The sequence below is a fragment of the Scleropages formosus genome, chromosome 19 (assembly GCF_900964775.1).
Source record: "Scleropages formosus chromosome 19, fSclFor1.1, whole genome shotgun sequence".
NCBI classification, from domain to species: Eukaryota; Metazoa; Chordata; class Actinopteri; order Osteoglossiformes; family Osteoglossidae; genus Scleropages; species Scleropages formosus.
In genome coordinates this window covers 24,282,336-24,303,830 of record NC_041824.1, presented here as the reverse complement: position 1 = coordinate 24,303,830, position 21,495 = coordinate 24,282,336, and the positions used below count along the sequence as shown (strand labels likewise).

Sequence of the window (21,495 nt, the reverse complement as noted above, 5' to 3'; positions counted from 1 at the left end):
ATTATTGAAAATAAAAAAATATCCTCTCCACTCCCTCCCATTCAATGCTGTCAATTCACTCCTAAACATGTGACAGATTTGTCAGGCTTAGGCCACTATCTTCATTTTGCACACAATCAATAGAACCCTACTAAAATAGATCTCTTGATGTATTTAAGGACAAGGACCTCGAAAATCTTGTATATATCTAAAATAAATAAAAACATTTTGTAAGAGTTTTCATTTTAACATTAATTTCAAGCTGCTTTGCAAATGGTAATGGTGCTTTTTTTAACCTCTATGGGGAAATTCACTGTAGCTGTAACACAGTTTGAACCACGTTTCTAGGAAGAAACCCACATGAACACGGGGGAACATGCAAATGCCACGCAAACTGATCAGGGACTAAACATGTTCTTTCACACGGTCCCGTTGCACGTATAAGTGTGTCTACATGGTGACTGGAAATGTTAAGCTACCAACAACTTTTTACCCATATATACGCCTAAGCATTTTCTTCTCCTGGAACTATCTAGCTAACTTAACCTTGTCTAGGGGCACAACAGCACGGGGTCAGATTTGAACCTCTGACCTTCAGAGCAGAAGGAAGGCGCTCCAACGACTATGGTAGAAAGTCCTACACAAAAGTAACATTAAAACTAATTTAGAATGAGTGAAAATAAAAAGACATCCTGCCTTCCACGGCCTCACAAACAAGCACATCTAAAGATGAGTGAAGTTGTAATGATGATCTGGAGTAGTGCTCCTGTTCCTTCAAGGCTCACAACTCCTCCAGATAAAGAGCTATCTGGTGTCTCACTGCGCACATTTCACGACTTGTCTCATGAACATCCAAGGAGTGAAGTCGTTCAGAAGATAAAGAGTGACAATTTATTGATGAAGTTTATTTTTTCGCCCTTGTTTGTATGGGTGCTTTAGGAAAATGAAAATTCTTCTACAGTGTGGCGTACAAGTCTTACAAAAGAGGGCAGGGCTTCATACAGTATAAAAGGTCGGGAGGATAATCAGACAGAAACTGCGACAATAAGATCTACACTGAAAGATTTCAGGGTTTCAGGTAAAAATTAATAACTTTGTTGTTTATCTGCTCTTGGGAATAGCAATCCCATTATATTTAACTGGTACATCAATAATAAGAATAAGAATAAGAATAATGTTATGACCGGAGGACTTTTTTTTAAACCTTCTGCACATTTTCTTTTTCAGTTAAAATATGCTGAACCTTTTAAAAGTTTAGCTAAATTTTCTACTGAGTGTAAGGGTATATCTAAAAGGTTATTATCTTGTTTTAGGTTTTCCATCTCTTCTGATAAGAAGGTACAAATTTTTCCTTGGTGCAAAAGCTTGATAGAAACTTGATAAATTTTGGTTTTTACATGGGGTCTGGGGATTGAGTCCCGCTTGGGGTGCCTTGCGATGGACTGGCGTCCTGTCCTGGGTGTGTCCCCTCCCCCTCCAGCCGCACACCCTGTGTTGCCTGGTCAGGTTCTGGTTTGACATGACCCTACTCAGGACAAGCAGTTTCAGACAGTGTGTGTGTCTGTGTGTGTGTGTGTGTGTGTGTGTGTGTGTGTGATGTCCTCTTTGCTATTTACTATAGAAAGCTTTCCTTGGTAACACTAACATCTCTGATGAACATATTCATCATTGCCATCCAAGTGTGGATCAATCCAAAACAGCTGAACTAAAGAGCAGAGCACAGGGGTCCACCTCTCAAAAGAATATTTACAAGTAAAAAATATACAATAGCTTTGCTTACTCACTCACTTCCTATCATTAATCACTTGTCTAAGTCAGGGTTGCTGTGGTCTGGAGCCTATCCCAGAAACACAGGTTAGAGGCAGTACATCCTGGATTAGAAGCCCGTCCATCGCAGATATCAGCATTATTATGCCTGCACTATGGTACAAAATCAGTCAACTCCTTTTAATGTGAGGGTGTCCTGATCACAGTGTTTAGTCAAATGTAAGTTAATATGACTTATTTCAAGTGTGCAAAATCACAGAGGTCATGGTGGGAAGCTGGCAATAACACTTGTGTACTAGAGAAAACTAAAGAAAGCACATGAGATATTATTTGTCATTAAATTGTTCTTTAATTTAGGAAATATGCCTATATCAATCATTGAAATGTAGTGATTCACATATTACACACACACATTTTCAGAACCGCTTGTCCCATACAGGGTCACGGGGAACCGGAGCCTAACCCGGCAACTCAGGGCGTAAGGCTGGAGGGGGAGGGGACACACCCAGGACGGGACGCCAGTCCACCGCAAGGCACCCCAAGCAGGACTCGAACCCCAGACCCACCGGAGAGCAGGACTGTGGCCCAACCCACTGCGCCACCGCACCCCGATTCACATATTACTGTGCTGCAAATTTAAATCACCTTTTAATGCTTTGTGGGGTAATTTAAATGTACAACGGAGATGACAACGGAAAATAATTTTTTTTCCACTTTATTTGTATGCATTTCTGTGTCGCTACGTTTGAACTGAAGAAGAGCACAGGCCGAAGTACATAAAGACAACATCTGGGCTTTCTTTTTTTATTCCACTATTAAGAACCTAAGGGGGCGTGGTGGTGCGGTGGTGCGGTGGTGCAGTGGCGCAGTGGGTTGGACTGGGTCCTGTTCTCTGGTGGGTCTGGGGTTCGAGTCCTGCTTGGGGTGCCTTGTGACGGACTGGCGTCCCGTCCTGGGTGTGTCCTCTCCCCTTCTGGCCTTATGCCCTGTGTTACCAGGTAGACTCTGGTTCCCCGCAACCTCATATGGGACAAGCGGTTCTGAAAATGTGTGTGTGTGTAATAAGAACCTAGAATCAGTCTTTACATGTCCTGAAGGCATCTTTTGTGCAGAGCACGTTGGCTTTAGGTAATGCAGGCTGTCCCATCTCCATCAGGAATGAAGGCTGTTGTGGCAGTCATGGCCGCGTGGCTGTTCCTGGCCACCTCGAGACAGTCTGCTGCAGGTAAGTGAGGATCCAGGGGTCCCCTGCAGTCCTGCCCGGTGCAGCCAACCGCTTTAAAGTGCTTGAAATGCTTCAAAACCAGTCCTGTTGATCACAAAAACCTCCTTTGAGATTGCACCACATGTGGTCTGCAGAGCCTCCATTTCTCAACATGCTAAACTGTCCTTGTGTCCACAGTCAGGGCTCCACATGTTTCCAGCAGGCAGGGTATTCTGCCAGGGTGTAACAGCACAGGTACATTGTGCTATTTAGTTAAGGACACATTTTTATCCAACACTATTTACATGCAGTAGTTCGCAGTTTTTCAGTAAACATTAATTAATTAATTAATTAATTTAGCCAACACTTTCCTCCAAAGTGATTTACCGTGTTACGCTGCCTGCAACAGTTTACCCACGTATAAAGCTGGGTAATTATTCTTTACTGGAGCATTTAAGAGTATTACCTTGCTCGAGGGTACTATAGCAGGAGGTGGAATGAATGCGCAACCTCTAAGTCCAGAGGAAGCATCTCGAAGCACTATGCTACCTGCTGTCCTCTCAAGACAATTCAGACTAGATATTTTGGTTCGAATGCCTTGTTCGGGAGGAGCCACAGCAGAACCCTTCTGGGTTCTTGGGCACTGGTGGACAAAAGTTCTGCAGAGAAACAGCAACTTCCGCTACCCGAGTGTGTGTTTCCACAGGGGAGAGCCTTGGCAGGCCATTCATACTGAGCTCCGTGGAGGAGGCTAAGAGGATTGTAGACGAGGCCTACAAGTACTCCAGGGAGAGGTACGTGAGGGAACAGCCTCACCGTCGGTATCTGAAACTCTAGGAGGAACACGAATGGTGCATGAGAAGTTGCTACAGACTGGGTTGGCAAACTGTTAGTTTTGCAAACCTAACCCTGCGTTGGTGTCTTTGGGTCCGTTGAAGGGTGTTTTTGAAAAAGTGTAAAGGAAAAGTGATATGTGACCCCCGTTTTGGCACTGGCCGGGGCGAGTGACCGTGGAGAGTGTGTTGCCTCTCGCACACAGGACCCTAGCACAGGTGAACAGCAACACGGCCAGCCACTCGGATATCCTGCGCCTGCTGAAGCAGCCGTCCCGGGACGCACGCTCGGCCGTGCGCTCTGCCGAGTACACAGAGACCACCCTGAGGCTTATAAAAGAGAAGACCCACCACGCCTACAAGTCCTCCATCAATGCTACGGGTCAGACATACACAGACTGTACACACGTACATGTGTCTGTTGGAAAGGACAAAGGCAGATGCTCACACTGACTGACCCAAACACATGCACACATACAGGCACACACACACCCCAGTTTTCTTATCATTTCGGGTATTTCTCATAGGCTGGTGGACAGCAAACAAAAAACTTGTAGTACTTTCTATTTAAAAGGCATTTTGTTCTTAAAGGATGTTTCCACAAGGTTTATTTTACACACTCTCGCACATATCGGACACACACGCTCTTCACACCCAGCTCAGTTCGACTTTAGAATGCACTGTATTTTTTGTTGCTTGTCCACCATTTTTGTCACAATAACCACACGTGGCTCAGTAAGAGAAGAGGAGAATACAATATCCATTTAAATGTAGAATGGTGGTAGAAAGCAGTTTGAATGCTGGAAAAGCAGACAAAGGGATGCTGGGATGCTGCTCAGATGACTGTGAGCCTGACTCCTGTCCCACTGTCCACCTGCCCCAGACATGCTTAGTCCTGAGGACATGGACACCATTGCCAGGCTCACAGGCTGCAAAGCCAGGATACTGCCCCCCTCTTGCCGCACCATCATAATGCTGAGCCAGTACCACACCGCCACTGGGATCTGCAACAACCTGTGAGACAGTGTGACACTCCCGCAGCCACCTGCATTAAATTGCAACACAGGTCCCATGGTGAACTCAGCTTTCCCTGTCATGGGCTTCCTTGCACGAGCTCAAATTAACTATGACTATTTTCTTTCCCAATGACTCCATCCACCCTCCACCCCTGCTAGGAAAAATCCTCGTCTGGGTGCATCCAACATGCCCTTCGTCCGCTGGCTCCCTGCACAGTACGAGGACGGCATCTCACAGCCCCTGGGTTGGGACACCAAGAAACAACACAACGGGTTCCTTCTCCCCTTGGTATTACTATTAAATGCACATTGACCGAAACCACTTGCCCCAAGTAGGGTCGCGGCGAACCAAAGCCTAACCCGGCAACACAGAGCGCAAGGTTGGAGGGGGAGGGGACACACCCGGGACGGGACACCAGTCCGTCACAAGTCACCCCTGGCGGGACTTGAATCCCAGGCCCACCAGACAGCAGGACCCGGCCAAGCATGCTGCATCACCACACCCCCATATTGCTATTACTCTTTTTTAAAACATCTATGCTTATGATGGTCAATATCTCATTATCCAAAGCCACGTAACATGTGACAGTATATGTCTCTCTGAATAAAGATCAAGCTTATACACCATCTGAATTTTCATAGGCCATGTGCATAGCCAACCTTTTATTATATATTTCTTTTTGCATTATATTATACAGTATTGTATTATAATTATATTTGTATCATGCCTCTGATCCTGTGTTCAGCACTTTTGCGTCACTGTGTAATTACACTGTGGGGTGTAATTATAAGCTACAGAATTTATATCTTCTTCACCTACCCAGGAATGAATTAAAAAGTGACACCCCATTGATAGGAATGAAGTATGGTGGTTTCTTGCAATGTCCACCCTTTCCCTGCCTGATTCCTCTTCTTAAGGTCAGGGAGGTTTCCAATCGAATCCTGCGTACAGCCAACAAGGATGTGGAAAATGACATCCAGTACTCCCACCTGGTGACGATGTTTGGCCAGTGGATAGACCATGACCTGACCTTCACCCCATCTTCACCATCAATCCGCTCTTTCAGCAATGGCATCAACTGTGCGCAAAGTTGTGAACGTACGAACCCCTGCTTCCCGATGAAGGTAAGCCTCATTCCTGTCACCCCCTGTACCATATCCTGAAATGGGCCCATCAGAAACATGTGACTTTTTCTTGCATCAAATGGAAACCAAGAGAAGATCAACAAATGTTTTGTGTGTTAAGGCAGCAAGTAGTATAAGGATTATGGATACTGACTTTTTAGCTAAAGGTAGTGGTGGTATTAGTGCATTTAATTGTAGCATAGCATAGCATAGCATAGTGTTTCATCTGAATTGCTACTGTAAAAATTCCCATTTACATATGTAGGTCAAATACTGTAAGCTGCTTTGGTCAAATCCATTAACTACTTAGTTAATTAATGAGATGTTCTGTACTAGAGGGTGTGGAAGGGTTACTTTCTTTTAGGGCACATTGTGGAAACCCTTGACATATGGCCAGTAACTCTAGAACTTTCATTGACTTTGTGGCACTGCATTACTAGGCATTCTGCCTTGCCAAATTACACTCTAGAATGTGTTGAACAATGTTACATCTGTAAGACAGTGAGCCCTGGGAGTTTTACATGGACAACCAAATGGGAGAAATATTGTCCTCTGAGAAAAACTGGGGCTGTCTGATGATTTATCCTTGAAATACACACACACACACACACATTTGCAGAACCGCTTGTCCCATACGGGGTCACGGGGAACCGGAGCCTACCCGGGAACACAGGGGCGTAAGGCCAGAGGGGGAGGGAACACACCCAGGACGGGACGCCAGTCCGTCGCAAGGCACCCCAAGCGGGACTTGAACCCCAGACCCACCGGACAGCAGGACTGTGGTCCAACCCACTGCGCCACCGCACCCCCTATCCTTGAAATAATAATCCCTATAACGAAATGAGAATAAACACAAACTGCAGTCTTCCAGTCACTCACTCAGGAGTCCTAGGCTGTACCGTGTGTGAGAGCCCTCGCCAAACTCAGTTAATACGTTCCATGAAATCAGTACTGCAAATTTGTACCGCACTCCTGCTGTAGTACCCTTGAGCTAGGTAATGACCCTGAATTGCTCCAGATACAATTACCCTGCTGTGTACATGGGTAATTCACTGTAAGTAGCTCATCAATGCAATCCATTCTGGAGACAAGCATCGGTTAAATGAATTAAAAATAATAGTATTGATATTTCAGTTGCTGTTCTACATTGAATTAATAAAGAGCTGTTTTTCTGGGACTGTCAGTGATAGGACCTTGTTTCCCATGTTGCCTTGTACTAAGCATAATTAAGTTTCTCTACATAGTTAAGTAAATTTATTGCTATTTAATTTTCTTAAAAGTGCCCATGAGTGTTCATTCCATATTTACTTTGCTGTTGTGTGGACTGACTACACGGAAATGATAACTGGGGAGAAGAGTTGCATTGTCTGGAATCACCCAGTGGGGTTATATAGACATTCATACTAATTTATTTAGCTGATGCTTTTCTCCAAAGCCACTTATAAGGTTAAGATTACAATTATTTGCCCATTTATACAGCTGGGTAATTTTACTGGAGCAATTTAGAGTAAGTGTCTTACTCAAAGGTACTACAGCTAGAGGCAGGGGTTGAACCTACAACCTTTGGATCCACAATCAGTCCCTACACGCAGATGAGTTGTGTGTTGTATTTTTATTAGGAGCTAAAGTGACTGTGTGACAGATAAAAATGACCTTGTACTGAATTAGAAGACTGTGGTAGGAAAAAAGACAAGCTGTTGTAGTGGCTTTTTCATGATATGGAATCCTGTTACTATGTAATTATGTCACACCCAGTTGATTGATGCTACCCCTCATTCTGTTCACCTAGATCCCCCCAAATGACCCCCGTTTCAAGGACAAGCCTCAAGTAAAGTGCTTGCCTACCCCCCGCTCAGCACCTAGCTGTGGGACAGGAGAGGGGGGCTACATGTTTGGAGCGGTCAATGTGCGGCAGCAAATGAACACACTGACAGCCTTCCTGGATGTAGGTCAGGTCTACGGCTCGGAGGATGCGCTGTCGCGAAACCTGCGTGACCTCACGAATGATGGCGGGCTGCTACGGGTCAACCATCGTTTCTTTGACAATGGCAGGGAACTGCTGCCCTTTGTCAATATGACTTTCAACTTTTGCGCCACACGTCAGAAGATAACGGGCAACAAGAGCCTGAAGGAGGTGCCCTGCTCTTTAGCAGGTATCAGGGGGTTCCAGATATCTGCGTGGAGCGATTTGGGACTAAATCCATGATTAAGCTCTCTAAAGGGCCAAATGTAACATTGGTTTAGGGAATCATTACACAAGCAAGAGACAAACAGGCCCGGATCATCATCTGCTCTGTTCTGATTTGTCTCCTTTACGTGTCTCTCTTTGCATAGCTCATCCACTCATGACTGGACCACTTACTGGAATGACCTTTGCATCACAACGAAATTATTTTTAAAAAACCACGCTTATGAGACACTGAAATAACTGGTGACTGGACCACCCTTCCTCCATTTGTCTGGTCATGAGAGGATGAATTGTGTGATATGTTAGATACTGATTATGGATAATTATAATGCAAAAAATTATGATATATCATGTCAGGTCTGGTCCTTGTTTTCATTCCCAACTGGAGTCCTGGATAAGTGTGACATTTGAGGACGCATCTTTTGGCTGTGCCCAGGTGATCTTCGTGTGGATGAGAACACCGGGCTGACTTCTTTACACACGCTGATGTTGCGTGAGCACAACCGGCTGGCACGTGTCCTGCACCAGCTCAACCCGCACTGGGAGAGCGAGAGGCTCTACCAGGAGGCTCGCAAAATCATGGTCGCATACCACCAGGTGAGGATTCCTTGAGCAGGTTCCACAGTTCCTATCATTTTCTGGCAGCTGTTTGGGATGCAATATCACCTGATCTGCTCAATACTAAACTCTCCCCTTTTTTAGCCCTGAAAAGAAACTAGTTGTTTGCATTGTCACCATACAAATCAGCCAGTCTGATCTGTCCTTCACATGGATACTGTTTAAGCTGTGCGTCCTGTAGTACCAAAAACACACCTGTGATATTCTGGTAAAGTTTTATGCAGCTACTTGTGTGATCTGCAGCTATGTCTCTTTCTCCTAATGTAATGCACATATTATATTTTCTATGAGATGTATGTCGCTTTGAAGTAAAGTGTCTGCTAAATGAATACATGTAAATGAAACACACACCCACATTGTTTCTTTACATGTCAACGATCATGTGCATCACTATGAAGAGGATAATTCACAATTTAAGGTCTATGCATACATATCTCCACTAGTGTTCCCATGTTAGAGCTTCAGCAAGTCACAGCAGTTATTGCTTATTTACACGTACGGGGCGGTTTGTCTCACACTTGTCTATTGGACATACCTGTTCCTGCCCTTACTGTGCCCCCACTCCCCCAGGTGATCACCTTCCGTAACTACCTGAAACTCATTGTTGGACCTAAGCACATGCATAAGCATCTCGGAAAGTACCCCGGCTACAATAAGAATGTGGACCCCAGCATCTCCAATGTGTTCGCCACAGCGGCCTACCGCTTTGCTCACTTGACCGTCCAGCCGATCATTTTCCGACTAGATGACAATTACAACGAGCATCCAAGTTTTCGCTCTGTGATGCTGCACAACACCTTCTTTGCTCCCTGGAGGATCATCTTCGAAGGTCTGTCTCTGTCTTACTGCACTGCTCCCATTGTATTCATTTTTCTTCTCCTCTTCCTTCATCTTCATCATCACATTTTTAACTGTTCATTTTTAAAAGTTATTTCTTCAGAAGACTAGCACAGATTACATAGTTATTGCAACACTGTTTCCTTGTTGCTTAAACGCAGCTCTTGAAGCTTTATCTGTTTTCTGAAATATTTCATAAAAAGCCCGGTGCCATGAAAATGATTTGAATGCAAAAACTGATACATGTTACCCAATACATTCAGTTCTTGAAATGATGCTTCCAACGTGCAAACACTGAATACAAACCACACAACAAAAGAACATTGGTTTTTAAGGACAGTAGCAGTGTGGGCATCCTCCTGGCAGGTGGCGTGGACCCCGTGATGCGGGGCCTGATTGGTCGGCCGGCCAAGCTCAACAGCCAAAAGCACATGATGCATGATGAACTTCGCGAGCGGCTCTTTGAGTTCTCCAACAGTATAGCGCTCGACCTGGCATCTCTCAACATGCAGCGTGGGCGGGACCATGCCCTCCCCGGTGAGAAAGTGCCACTTGTACAGCCCAATATCTCACATGGACAAGAGAGGGAGAATCTGCTATAGCCATGCGGCACATTCGCTAATGACCTAAACACTCCACACTCTTTACTACCACTCCTTGCTCTTTAATTTCAGCCTTACCTGCATCGTCTTTCACCGTCAGTTCCACACATCACTGCAGTCGCTGCTTGTATCTCAACAAAGCCTCTCACCCTTACACTTTGCTTATTTATACATATTCTGTCTTATTTTCTTTGCATATCCACAGTACCTCTAAGAAAGTATTCACTCCCTTGCACTTTTTCGCGTTTTATTGTTTTGTAACATCGAGTCACTGTGCATTTAATTTGTCTTTTTGACACTGATCAACAGAAAAATGCTCCTGCATTTCCACAAATGAGTGTGGAATGAATTACAAATAGGAAACAGAATGAGTGTAAAGTATTCACCCCATTCACTCCTTCAGAGCCGTAGGTATTTAATAGAAAGGAACCTGTGGAATGACTTTTTGCAAGGTGTATAGCAGCAGTTCCCTCCTACAGCTTCATTATTGCTTCACCGTGACCATTATCCTTCCTCCAGCCAACCCCCTCCTGAGGGACACATCTCCTAATCTGTCTGTCCACCTGCCCAACCCGACCTCTTGCAGGCTACAACGCGTGGCGGAAGTTCTGTGGCCTGTCCCAGCCAAAGACACTGGAAGAGCTGGCTGTTGTTATGCAGAACAAAACCTTGGCTAAGGAGCTCATGAAAATGTACGGCACCCCAGACAACATCGACGTGTGGCTGGGCGGCGTGGCAGAGCCCTTTGTCAAGGGGGGTCGCGTCGGGCCTCTTTTTGCCTGCCTCATCGCCACGCAGTTTCAGAAGATCCGACAAGGGGACCGGTGAGTGCGGAGGGGAGAGGCTCAGACCACGATCACTGTCAGGGGTGCGGGTAAGAGCTGCGTTAAGACACTGAGCAGTTAATGCAATCCAGTCTTGCCTGGCAGGTTCTGGAAAAATCCTGAATACATGACTTAATAACAGGAAAAAGACACTATACATCCCTTCTGCCTTCTGCAACTATTCTTCATGTGCACTGGGAACTCGTCTTGTCTGAAAGTGTACACTGGGCACTGAACGGCCTTTAAATGCGCTCTCTCCCAGATTGTGGTGGGAGAACAACGGTGTGTTCAGCCCCGCCCAGAGGGCCTCCCTGGCCTGCGTGTCGATGGCACGCATCATCTGTGACAACACTGGAATCACAAGGGTCCCAAAAAATCCCTTCCTGCTCAACCCTAAACAACTAGACCTTGTGAGATGCAAAACCATCCCTACCTTGAACCTGAAGCCCTGGCTTGAGAGACGTGAGTGCTCCTTGGAACAGAGCTCACGCACTTTCTCCCACACGCAAACACGTTACCATGCTATATCCTGAGAGCACGCAGAGCCGTGTGCCAGCTTACACGGACACCTCTGCTACTGTTTTCCTTTCCGTTTTTTCTCTCTTTCCCCTTAAATAAAAAGTCGTTACATTCATGTGCCAGTTTCTAAAATAACTTGCTATATCTTTTCCTTTTAGCAGCAGGGAATCGCAACGTTCCAACTGAAAATGCAAACTCAAAGGGAATAGAAGGTGGGAGCACATTTCCGTCATATTTCTCTCTGTTTAATGTGTCTATGTGAATGTGAGCTGAAAAAAGTTGAGGGGTCTAGGTGTCAGCAATGAGCTGCATCTCTGTCTGCGTGAGGAATGTGGAGGGGGAGAATGGGTAAAGGGGCAAACCGCTGGAACCTCATCTCTAGCCCCCTCCTGTCTCCTGTCCACAGAGCCTGTGGAGATCCCACCCCCTACCATGAATGACACCCAATACTCTGCTTTCTCCATGCGGCTGGGTAATAATCCCCCCAAACCTGGCCAGGTGATCATCTTCGGGGAGGCGACAGATGAAGGGCAGGGCCACTACAGCACGGAGACGGGGATGTTCACCTGCATGGTGTCAGGCATGTACCAGTTCCACTTCCACTGCATCCTGCCTCGAGATGCTGGCAGCATTCACCTGATGCGGAACGGGGAGCTGGTGGTCCCATCATTCCTGAGGAAGCAGGAGGGTTTTGTCACAGCCTCTGGCGGTGCGGTGCTTCTGCTGAAGAAGGAGGACAGGGTGTGGTTACAGGGCAGCCATGGTGCTAAAGTGCTGAGCGCAGACAGCACCTTCACTGGCTACCTGCTGTTTGTCATGTAATGAGACCACACACACACACACACACAGCCTTGCCAACGGGGTGTCAAATGCTGTTTCTGGAAAGCTGTATCCATGCAGGTTCTGTACCCAACTTACCCATTCAGTTTAGGGCTATCATTTTAATAGCAGATTTTTTAAAAATTGACTAATCACATCTGAAGGTATGCATGTAGAATTATTTGTAAAGGTTTACGTATCTTTAAATCGTTTTTGATGAAAGTCGGTCGGGCTACCTGACTTCTGGTAATGATTGTACTGCATTCAGGTTAAGGTACTGTTAAAATGTTAAAATTACTCTAGGGAGATTTTTAAAAAAATGCATTTACTAAGATGTTTTAAATAAGTTTGAGTATTTTTTAATATTGAGATTTTAAACAAGCTATTTTGAATGTTTTATGTAAGTTTGATAACGAGAATTTGGCAATCTTTACAGGATCTTCAATTTGTTATCCAGAACTTTTTAAAACCTTGAACTTCCAAGTGTCCAAGTCACCTTGACCAGTTTCTCTAGTTACAACTGATTTCACCTGCATCACATCTGAATGTGGTTTAGTTTATTCGGTAGTAAGTAGGAAAATAGCATAACTGTATTTTCTCTATGATCATGATACTTGGCTTTGTCTGGCAGTGATTTAACATTCCTGTTTTTCCTTGTATGTGTGTTGCATGAGTACATCAATAAAGAGCAAATATTCGGTAAATAGTACGAGGACTGAAATGACAAAGGCCTGTATCTTTGTTGTTAGCCACATACAGAAATTACTGAAGAAATGAGATGGAGAGGTGGTGTTTGTGGTAGAGCTTGCAGCGTCTGGTATGTTTTGTCCAGGGTTTTACCTTCACTCTACACAAACTACAGTAGAACTTTAGTTCACAATGACACTGAAATTCTGAACAGTCAGTTCCTGGCAGTCCCACTTATTTGACTGGCAGGGGGCATCATGACTCTTATTAATACATATCTAGATTTTAAACATTAAAAAACACTAACTGTCCTGATTCTTAACAATACAGAATATACATATATATAAAAATTCATCTTAGGCAGTAAAATATATAAATCTATTTCATCAGGAAACAAAACATACAGCTACAAATGGTAGTAATGTACCAAAAATACATTCATACATTAATTTCATTTTGCGTTATAATGGCATAAATGGTAATAATTACCTTAAATCCTTAAGAAGGGTTTAATACAGGTGAGTTTAGAGGGACTGGACTGTGTGGTGTTTAAGGTCGTTGTCTTCTAATCTGAAGGTTCCCAGTTTGAGTCCTGCTTGTACTGTCAAGATGTAGTTAAGGTTCTTTGAACCGATGTAGTAAGTGTAACATGCTGTATAAATAACTCACTTGTTACAAAGTTCATTATTTCACATATAAGTCGCCTTAGTCAAAGACATCGATCATCTGTACCGCTTCCTTGGGAAGGGAAGACAGCTCAACTAGCCTCAACTAAAGTCCTTGGTCAGTTAAGGCATCTTCTACATCACTGTATTAATTCAACACGGACGACATGGTGGCGCAGCGCCTGGATGGTGCGAGAGGACATGGCTTCGATCTCCGCTTATTCTGGAGTTTGCGTGTTTTCTCTGTGTCTGTTTGGGTTTCCTCCGGGTGCTCTGGTTTCCTCCCACAGTCCAAAGACATACTGTTCAGGTTCCTCCATAGTGTGTGAGTGACAGAGTGTGTGTGTTCCACTGATGTATGGATGAGTGACCCATAAGTTACCTTGGTGAATAAGGTGTGTGGGCTGGTAACACTACATAGAATTCATTGGAAGTCACTTTGGAGAAAAACATCTGATAAAGGAATAAATATATAAACATCAGCAAATAAATACTAAGATGAATGACACAGACAATACCAGAATGGCTGCTGGGACAAATACACACACAGCTGGTATTCACACTTATCTGATGCTTTTGAACAAAGCCACTTACAATATTAAGCTTCCTACAATTTTTTAATAATTTATACAGCGAGGTATTTTTACTGTAGTAAGCTCTTGATCAAAGATAGTAGAGCAATAGGTGAGATATGATACTGGAATCAGTAGACGAGCTGCACTAAAAACTATTGCATTGGCCGGGAATCGAACCCGGGCCTCCCGCGTGGCAGGCGAGAATTCTACCACTGAACCACCAATGCGACACAACTAACTCACATCTTTTGCGCATGCGTCTCTCAGTCGGCGACTACAGCGTGAGCGGTGGGACCGTCGGTCACGTGGTCTTAGAGCCCGTGATGTGTCCCGTTTGTACTTTTGAAACTTTTGTCTCCGCTGCTCACTTTGTTTAAAACTTTGGGCTCTTTCTGCTCGTGATGCAGCCGAAAACAATCATTACAACTTTGAACACGTGGAGAAAAAGAAAAAGGATGTGATGGTTGTGCTAGAAATTATTTTACCCCCCTGTTGTGCAATAATTAACCGGCGTTTGTGTGTGGGAAAAATCCCTGGCGTTTTCATTTAGACAATTAGCTGCACGGCCCCCTCCGGGTCTGGGTTGAAATCCTGGTCGAGTGTGTATAAGACGGACCTTCTCGCGTTCGCGATCCACACAGTAGTAGTGATTTAACTGTCACAGTTTCGAAAAAGGCTGCAGTATCTTCTTCTTAAACCATTCCCTGTGTGTTGAATAACAGCTGTATTAGTGCCGAAGCACTTCTGATCGTTTTCTACACTCAGCCCTGGAAAGATGAGAATAAGGACCTCGCACGCAAGAGCTCCGAGAAACACCACTGCTCGTGTCAACAGACAGAGGTTCTCGGACAATGACAACGAGGTGACAAACACAGATCTTCCCGTGAAGTGACAGTATGAACAATGGGTGAGGCAAAACTCCACATATAATTTCAAATTATCGTCTTCAGGAATGAAAATTATGATGAGCTGATTTTTCATTTGTTGTGTTGTTGATCTGTGTTCTGCAGTGTAACTCGCACGGCGGCCCTAGACGCACGACACTTATTTTTAATATTCGCATGTGCATTTTTGCATGAAAATGTTTTGAATGAAATGTCTCAGATCTCCTAAACTTTTAATTCCACCGCGTAATATTTAGCGCACGAGGCGTTCATTAAATTTCAAGTGAGCGTCATCATGGGAACACAGGAAAGCAGCAACACAGCTCCTCAACCACAAGGCGGCGCTAGAACTCAGCTGCGCAATGCTGCTGTCTGTACTCTCTTCACGTAGTTTTGGATGGGAAGCTCCAGTGGGTACCGATGAAGGGGCGTTGATTCCGTTCCTTGATCAATCTGTGTCGAATTTTCAGTGTTCACATGCTTTCACTCCGAGTGCTCCGGTTTCCTCCTACAGTCCAAAGATTTTTTTTTTTTTCCCCAAACTTTATTTAATAAAGTTATCAATAATACACACAACCAAAACAATACATTAAAAATCCACAATCAAACAGACCCAACACCATTTTCCTACAGTTGGTCAAACAAAATTACTAAACAACCATTACATAAAATACATTGTGAAGACAAAGTCTTACCCATAACAATCCCCTTTCTGGCTTCAAAAACTATAACTGACCCATGTCTTCCCCACACCAACATACCCGCAAAAGGACTGTCCCCCAATAGCAGCTCAACCAAAGTCATCATATCATAATACATGCTTCCTTCAAAACACATAAAATACTTCTAAATTACAGTATAAAAGTTGATCATACCCCTAAAAACAGACAAATAAACACAGTCCTCCTACAGTCCAAAGATACGTGATTCAGGTGGACTGGTGACTGTAGAGAGAGAATGTGCGTGTTTGCCTGTGGCTAACCTGACATGAACTGCTGTCCCATCCAGGGTGTAAATAAATAAATGTAAATGTAATGTAATAAATGTAGCCCTTTTAACGCTACTGCCCTAAGCTTGAGAGATAGGGTCCGGATCACCGCGACCCCGTCTTAGGAAACGCACTTAGTTCTGCTGTAAGAATACAAACTCGCCAAGTACAGGTCAGGCAATAACTTCCGTGACGCAAACTTTTGCGAGTGAAATTTTGGAGAAAGGAGATACTCTTCCAAAATGTCCAACTCTTGCTATGCGGGTATCCCTCCATGTGCTAAAGCCTTTCTAAACCAGTCCTTTCTGCGCTGATCATGGGGGTAAACGAGTGTCCGATAAGAACCACGTGCTCGCGGCAGTCGGGACAGAGTTCATAGTAACCCTTTCACGATCAGTTGGGGACGTTCTGAAAAAAAGAAGCAAATGTGACAAGCTGAATATCCAGGCCTTACTTCCATGTGCTTTATCATTTATTTGCAAAGAAAAATGATTTGCAAACAGTTTTTGGTAGGTGACGGTTAATGTGTAGCCCTATGATGTGTCTAAAGTACATTTTCACACTGAAACGTGTATTTCTTCGTGGTTTGATGTAATGTTTAATAGGAACATACACCTGTTGCGTTATATTAAGAATATAACTTAAGAATCACATGCCTGCAGCTATGTCTCTTTCTCTTAATGTAATGCACAAATCTGTATTTTTGCTGAGATGTACGTCGCTTTGGAGAAAAGCGTCTGCTAAATTAATAAATGTAAATGTAAATGAAAGAACTGACAGTGTGTGTGTGTGTGTGTGTGTGAGAGAGAGAGAGAAAGATACTATACTTTTACACTTCTCCATAGGCGTTCCTTATTTCTTTTGGTGAATATGCTGTCCACAGAAGTGAGAATTTATTGTAACCATGTAGGCTAAATCCTGCATATGAAATAAATTATTTATAGACTGAAAACAACTGCTTTTAACAATGCTGTTAATTAATACCCTGTAAAACACAGCACAACTAAATTACTGGAGTCCAGAGAATACTTTTTTAGTATGAAGTTGGAGCTGTGCATTGATTATCCTGGATTTTTTATTTCCGACAATGTCATTCAAATGATTCATTGCGTCGACACTTTTCTGGAGTCACCCTTACGGTATTTTACAGTGCTGGATCACATAAGCTTATTTTACAGTGGATTTAATCTTTTAATCAGAGGGTGTAAGGTTTAGTTAAAAAAAATCCCCACACCCACAAAGTTTTCTTACCGTCTCCTGCGAAAGTGACTATTTTTCGTTGACGACTCCGTATCCATGGTAACAAGAAACAAGCGCCTATTGTGACGACGCGGGTAGAGAACGAAACAGGGTGTTACAGTATTTGAGAGCTTACACGTGAGGTGTCGCTCGGTGCGATACGTTCATTTCAGTCTCTCACCTCCTCATCATGTGCTCATTTTATATTCCTAACCATTTACTAAGTTAAGCCACACTGTCTCTCATTTTTTCGCCTGGTATTATATTGTTATACTGTACTTACCTGGTATATTACACTCTTTCCAAGGAGCCCCACTGTTCCGCTCCGTCTGAGGACACGGAGGACACGAACACCCAGGAAAAGAGGAAAGGAAGAGTTACTCGAGACGCGCTGGGCCCTCATTGTCATTGTGCAGTCGCGCGCCCTCGTTCGCTAAGTAAACAAATAAATGAGATTAATAAAGCGGTCGATGGGGTCGCCGTGGTCTGTGTGAAGGGCCCCCGGACCAGCTGCTGCTCCTGGTCCTTTCTCCGCTCTGACCCCCCGTGACCCGCGCGCACCCGCCGCTGCAGAGCGGCGTCCGCACTCCCGAGGGGTTGAGGGAATGCGTGTGGAAGGTTAGTGGCACAGGATGCGCCATTGTTCGGGTTAGCAGTCGCTGATCCCCGGCACACACCCCTCCATTAACACAGGACCACCAGCGTCTGGGGCTAAATTGATTAGAAATCTGTTTCTGCCTCGTTTGAAGTCCAGCTGAATTCATTATGTTGTCTGACTTACAGCTCGGGAATAAAAATACATGTGGAGCAAGAAGGCCTGATGAGCGAGCATGCAGCAGCCCTTGGAACCAATAAATACACTGGAATTCCTGCTTAGATGTGGCTAAAATCCCTCTGTTAAAAACTCCAGACACTGTAAGTGTGAAGCAGTGATTTTCATCTGAGATGCAGACACTGAAGTTTAACCTCAAAGATTTGGTCTGGACAACCTTTCCAGCTCCTTCATGCTTAGGTCAAGTTTTTATTTAAGACATAATGATTTAAACAACTGTCATTTCAAAGTACATTTCCTCACTGGTTTTTAAATACCACAGAGTCTGGTGAAGAACGCAAAGTTACAATGTAGGCATTAATATTAAATATGCCAAATGCAGGACAAATAAATCTGATTATAAGAGAACAGTAACCAGATTCTGATCCAGCCTAATGTGCGCAGGAATTAAATGGAACCAAAATTTGCTGTGAAGGCATCGAAAGATCTCGATTTATCACTGTTTTCCCACACATTGCTGTGTGGGGGAAGTAAAATACGGAGCTTAATCTTCAATGTATTTTTTCAAGTTGTGATTTTTGTTTTTTAAACACCGCTTCGTTTCCACCTCAGCAATAATTGTTAGAATTACTTTTTGAATGAATACTTTCAATGGTACATTAGAGGGGAAAAAACAGAACAGGTGGTGTCTGTTTAGTGAGTCCATCTCCAGTGGTCCCCACACTTGGCCTCTTCCAAGGGGTTCGGGTCACAGACTCATCCACAAAAGCAGGTGTTGCATTAATGCCTTCTGTCGATTAGCATCAAGTTCTCAACAAGCATGTCTTTGCTCCTCTGCTCCTTACACTCCCACCTTCCACGTTGCCCGATGCTATGAAAGTTCAGCTCTTCACTTGTAACACTTTGACTAAAGCTAAATAATTATGGACAAAACCGAGATGTATTGAGAGCAAAATCCATCTTGTAAAGAGTCAGAGCACAATTTTGCTGTCAGCAGTGTGTTTCACTCTGATGAAGGTGAAGCAGGGAAGGGATTCGTGTACTTTTACTGTGGTTTCACTGGGGGGGGGGGGTCTCCTCTCTCTCCAACATCTGTAGCCATTTAACGATTTCGGGGTGAAGCAGACATGCCAGTCAAACCGCTCCGAGGGGTGGGGGTGGGGGGTGGAGTGGGGTTGTTGCAGAGCAGAGAGCAGAAGGAGGGTGGGCTGCGGGGCGGAGGGAGATGAGTGGCAGGGATTCCGCGAGACCGTCCCCCCGTAATTGGGGGAACAGCTGAGTGCGTCGCGCGCCGGCAGATGGTCGGTGGAGGGCGGGGGTCCGAGGGGGGTTGGGGTTGGAGTTGGGGGGGCAGATTTGCATTCATTGTTCCGGAGCCCCAAGTCGTTCCGGAGACAATAACCTCAGTCAAGAACAAAATGAGAGAGACAGAGAAAAGAAAAAAAAAAAAAAAAAACTTTCCTCTCCAAGAAAGGTGGGGGGTAATAAATGGACCCAAAAAAGAAACAAAATATTAGGAATAAATCAAATGCAAAGCAGTTGTACTGTTTTTGTTAACTGTGTTGCGATTAAGTTTTGAAACTCGTGCACATCAATTCACCCACATGCATGTATCTTCTCCTCAGCGCAGATCATGATTATTCCATGTCTGTTCGCGTGCTGTTGGCATATCGACCAACTGTACATTATTTCTAGTCTTTATTTGGAAAGTTGCAAGTTAGCCACAGTCCGGAGTCCCGATTACAAAATTCAGTACATTTTCAGGTTGTTATTGTTGTTGTTATTATTTAGCAGTCGACCAAGATGTACCCATTTGTACAGCAGAGTATTCTTGCTGTAACCGGTAACTTGATCATTTATACAGACCTGCTGTTCCGTTCTACAATATCAGTCGTCATGTGAGAAATGAAATTGCATGCGCGCATCCAGTGAAAGAAACACATGTCCGTAGTGTTTGAGACGTGCAGAAACATATTTAGATTGATCATATGAGTCCCAAAGCAGCTGTTAAAGTCTTCATCCTGTAATATTTTATGTAAATGTCCTCTTTCCTTGCACAGATTGCGGTATTATTTTTCAATAAGGGTTGTTGTAGCAGTCGCGCGTCCTGCATTTCTACCATATCGCGTGTTGTGTTAAGTGACAGTGGATATTAATTACCTGCATGAGATCATGTTGATCAGTGTGGAAGTGATCAGCTGCAAAGAGGTAAATCCACAATTCCAGCCATTGCTTCATAGCAGCTCCAGCCGGACACCACTAATATCCCACGTGATCTCACTTATGTCAAAGCTTTTAATTGTGACAAGTCATGACACATGTGGATATTTGGAGGGTATATCATGTATGCCTGACCTGCAAAAGATGTAAATATGCTGAGAATATGACATTCTGTTACTGCTATTAGACATGGGGGTGTGAGTGTGGAACCCCGCGCTTCATTTGTAGAGTTAAATCGGGCAAGTCTGAACGTTGACGTCATTTACCATTATTTACAAACGCTTCTATCGGTAACACCCACATCTTTCTACATAAAGTAAATCCGTTAAGAACCATGTTATCATTCGTACTCATTTTCTACTTTCATCATGGCTATTCATTTGACGTTCTGCAGCTGTAAACATTTAAATATGTTTTATCTACACTTTTAATCGAGCTCCTACAGCAGATATTTGTACATCTTTCCTTTTTACTAATATTAGCAAATTTTCCCTTAAGCTTTTCTTCAGTGTCAGGACTCCTTTTATAATAACATTTGATTTGGTAGAACTCAATTTACTGTCCCTGTAAATTATTTACCGTCCCATGTTTATTGCGCTAATTATGGACGATAAACAGACATGATTTATTTGATTGAATTTTAATGTAGTATTTCCCGTGTTGTTTTACAGAATTTTCAGAATAACGTTTTTATTGAGTTCTAACAGGAAGGATGACAATTTCTTTTCAGAAATCTAACGATTCTGTAACAGCAACTGATCTTAGAATAAGCGTCGTATTATTTGAAAGAAATGATTTACATAAACAATAATCAAAGGACACTTCATGCTAGGGTTGCACAGATATGTTTACAAATGTTTTTGACCAAATCCCCATGTTCATACCTGAGCTCCGAGCGCCCGCTCTACTTATTGAAACTTTGTGTGCGGAAAACAGTGATTGGCTACAGCTGTACACTAAACCGTCCCAAAGTCCCGCCCACTTTGACAGCTGCGCCAATGGAGACGGGCATGCAGATAACCATGACCAAATATGGCTACGGATCCCTCCTCTCCGTCGCACCCTGGCTCGGGGAACTCATTCACGCTCCAGGATCTTAGAGCATCACGAGCAGTTGGTCCACGCGTGGATGTG

At 44.0% G+C, this 21,495-nt stretch overlaps 1 protein-coding gene and 1 non-coding gene across 4 annotated transcripts; one reads left to right on the top strand and one right to left on the bottom strand.

Moving 5' to 3' along the window:
* Positions 1-1,023: 1,023 nt before the first annotated feature.
* LOC108932527 (myeloperoxidase-like) lies at positions 1,024-12,632 on the top strand. 3 transcript variants are annotated; one of them, XM_018748981.2, is made up of 16 exons: positions 1,024-1,057; positions 1,293-1,317; positions 2,903-2,971; positions 3,657-3,744; positions 3,990-4,165; positions 4,667-4,799; positions 4,959-5,088; positions 5,718-5,924; positions 7,714-8,077; positions 8,549-8,709; positions 9,301-9,559; positions 9,934-10,104; positions 10,756-10,993; positions 11,256-11,455; positions 11,671-11,724; positions 11,919-12,632. In XM_018748981.2, the coding sequence occupies exons 3-16, from the start codon at positions 2,905-2,907 to the stop codon at positions 12,332-12,334; spliced, it is 2,664 nt and encodes an 887-aa protein (XP_018604497.2). In that variant the 5' UTR covers positions 1,024-1,057; positions 1,293-1,317; positions 2,903-2,904; the 3' UTR covers positions 12,335-12,632. The 3 variants fall into 3 exon arrangements, with proteins under 3 accessions (XP_018604497.2, XP_018604498.2, XP_018604496.2); XM_018748982.2 differs by lacking the exon at positions 1,293-1,317 and having other exon boundaries at positions 1,028-1,057; positions 11,674-11,724; XM_018748980.2 differs by lacking the exon at positions 1,293-1,317 and having other exon boundaries at positions 1,028-1,057.
* Positions 12,633-14,414: 1,782 nt separating this feature from the next.
* trnag-gcc (transfer RNA glycine (anticodon GCC)) lies at positions 14,415-14,485 on the bottom strand. The gene has a single exon. It is a non-coding gene; the product is annotated as a tRNA-Gly (tRNA).
* Between the last annotated feature and the right edge of the window lie 7,010 nt (positions 14,486-21,495).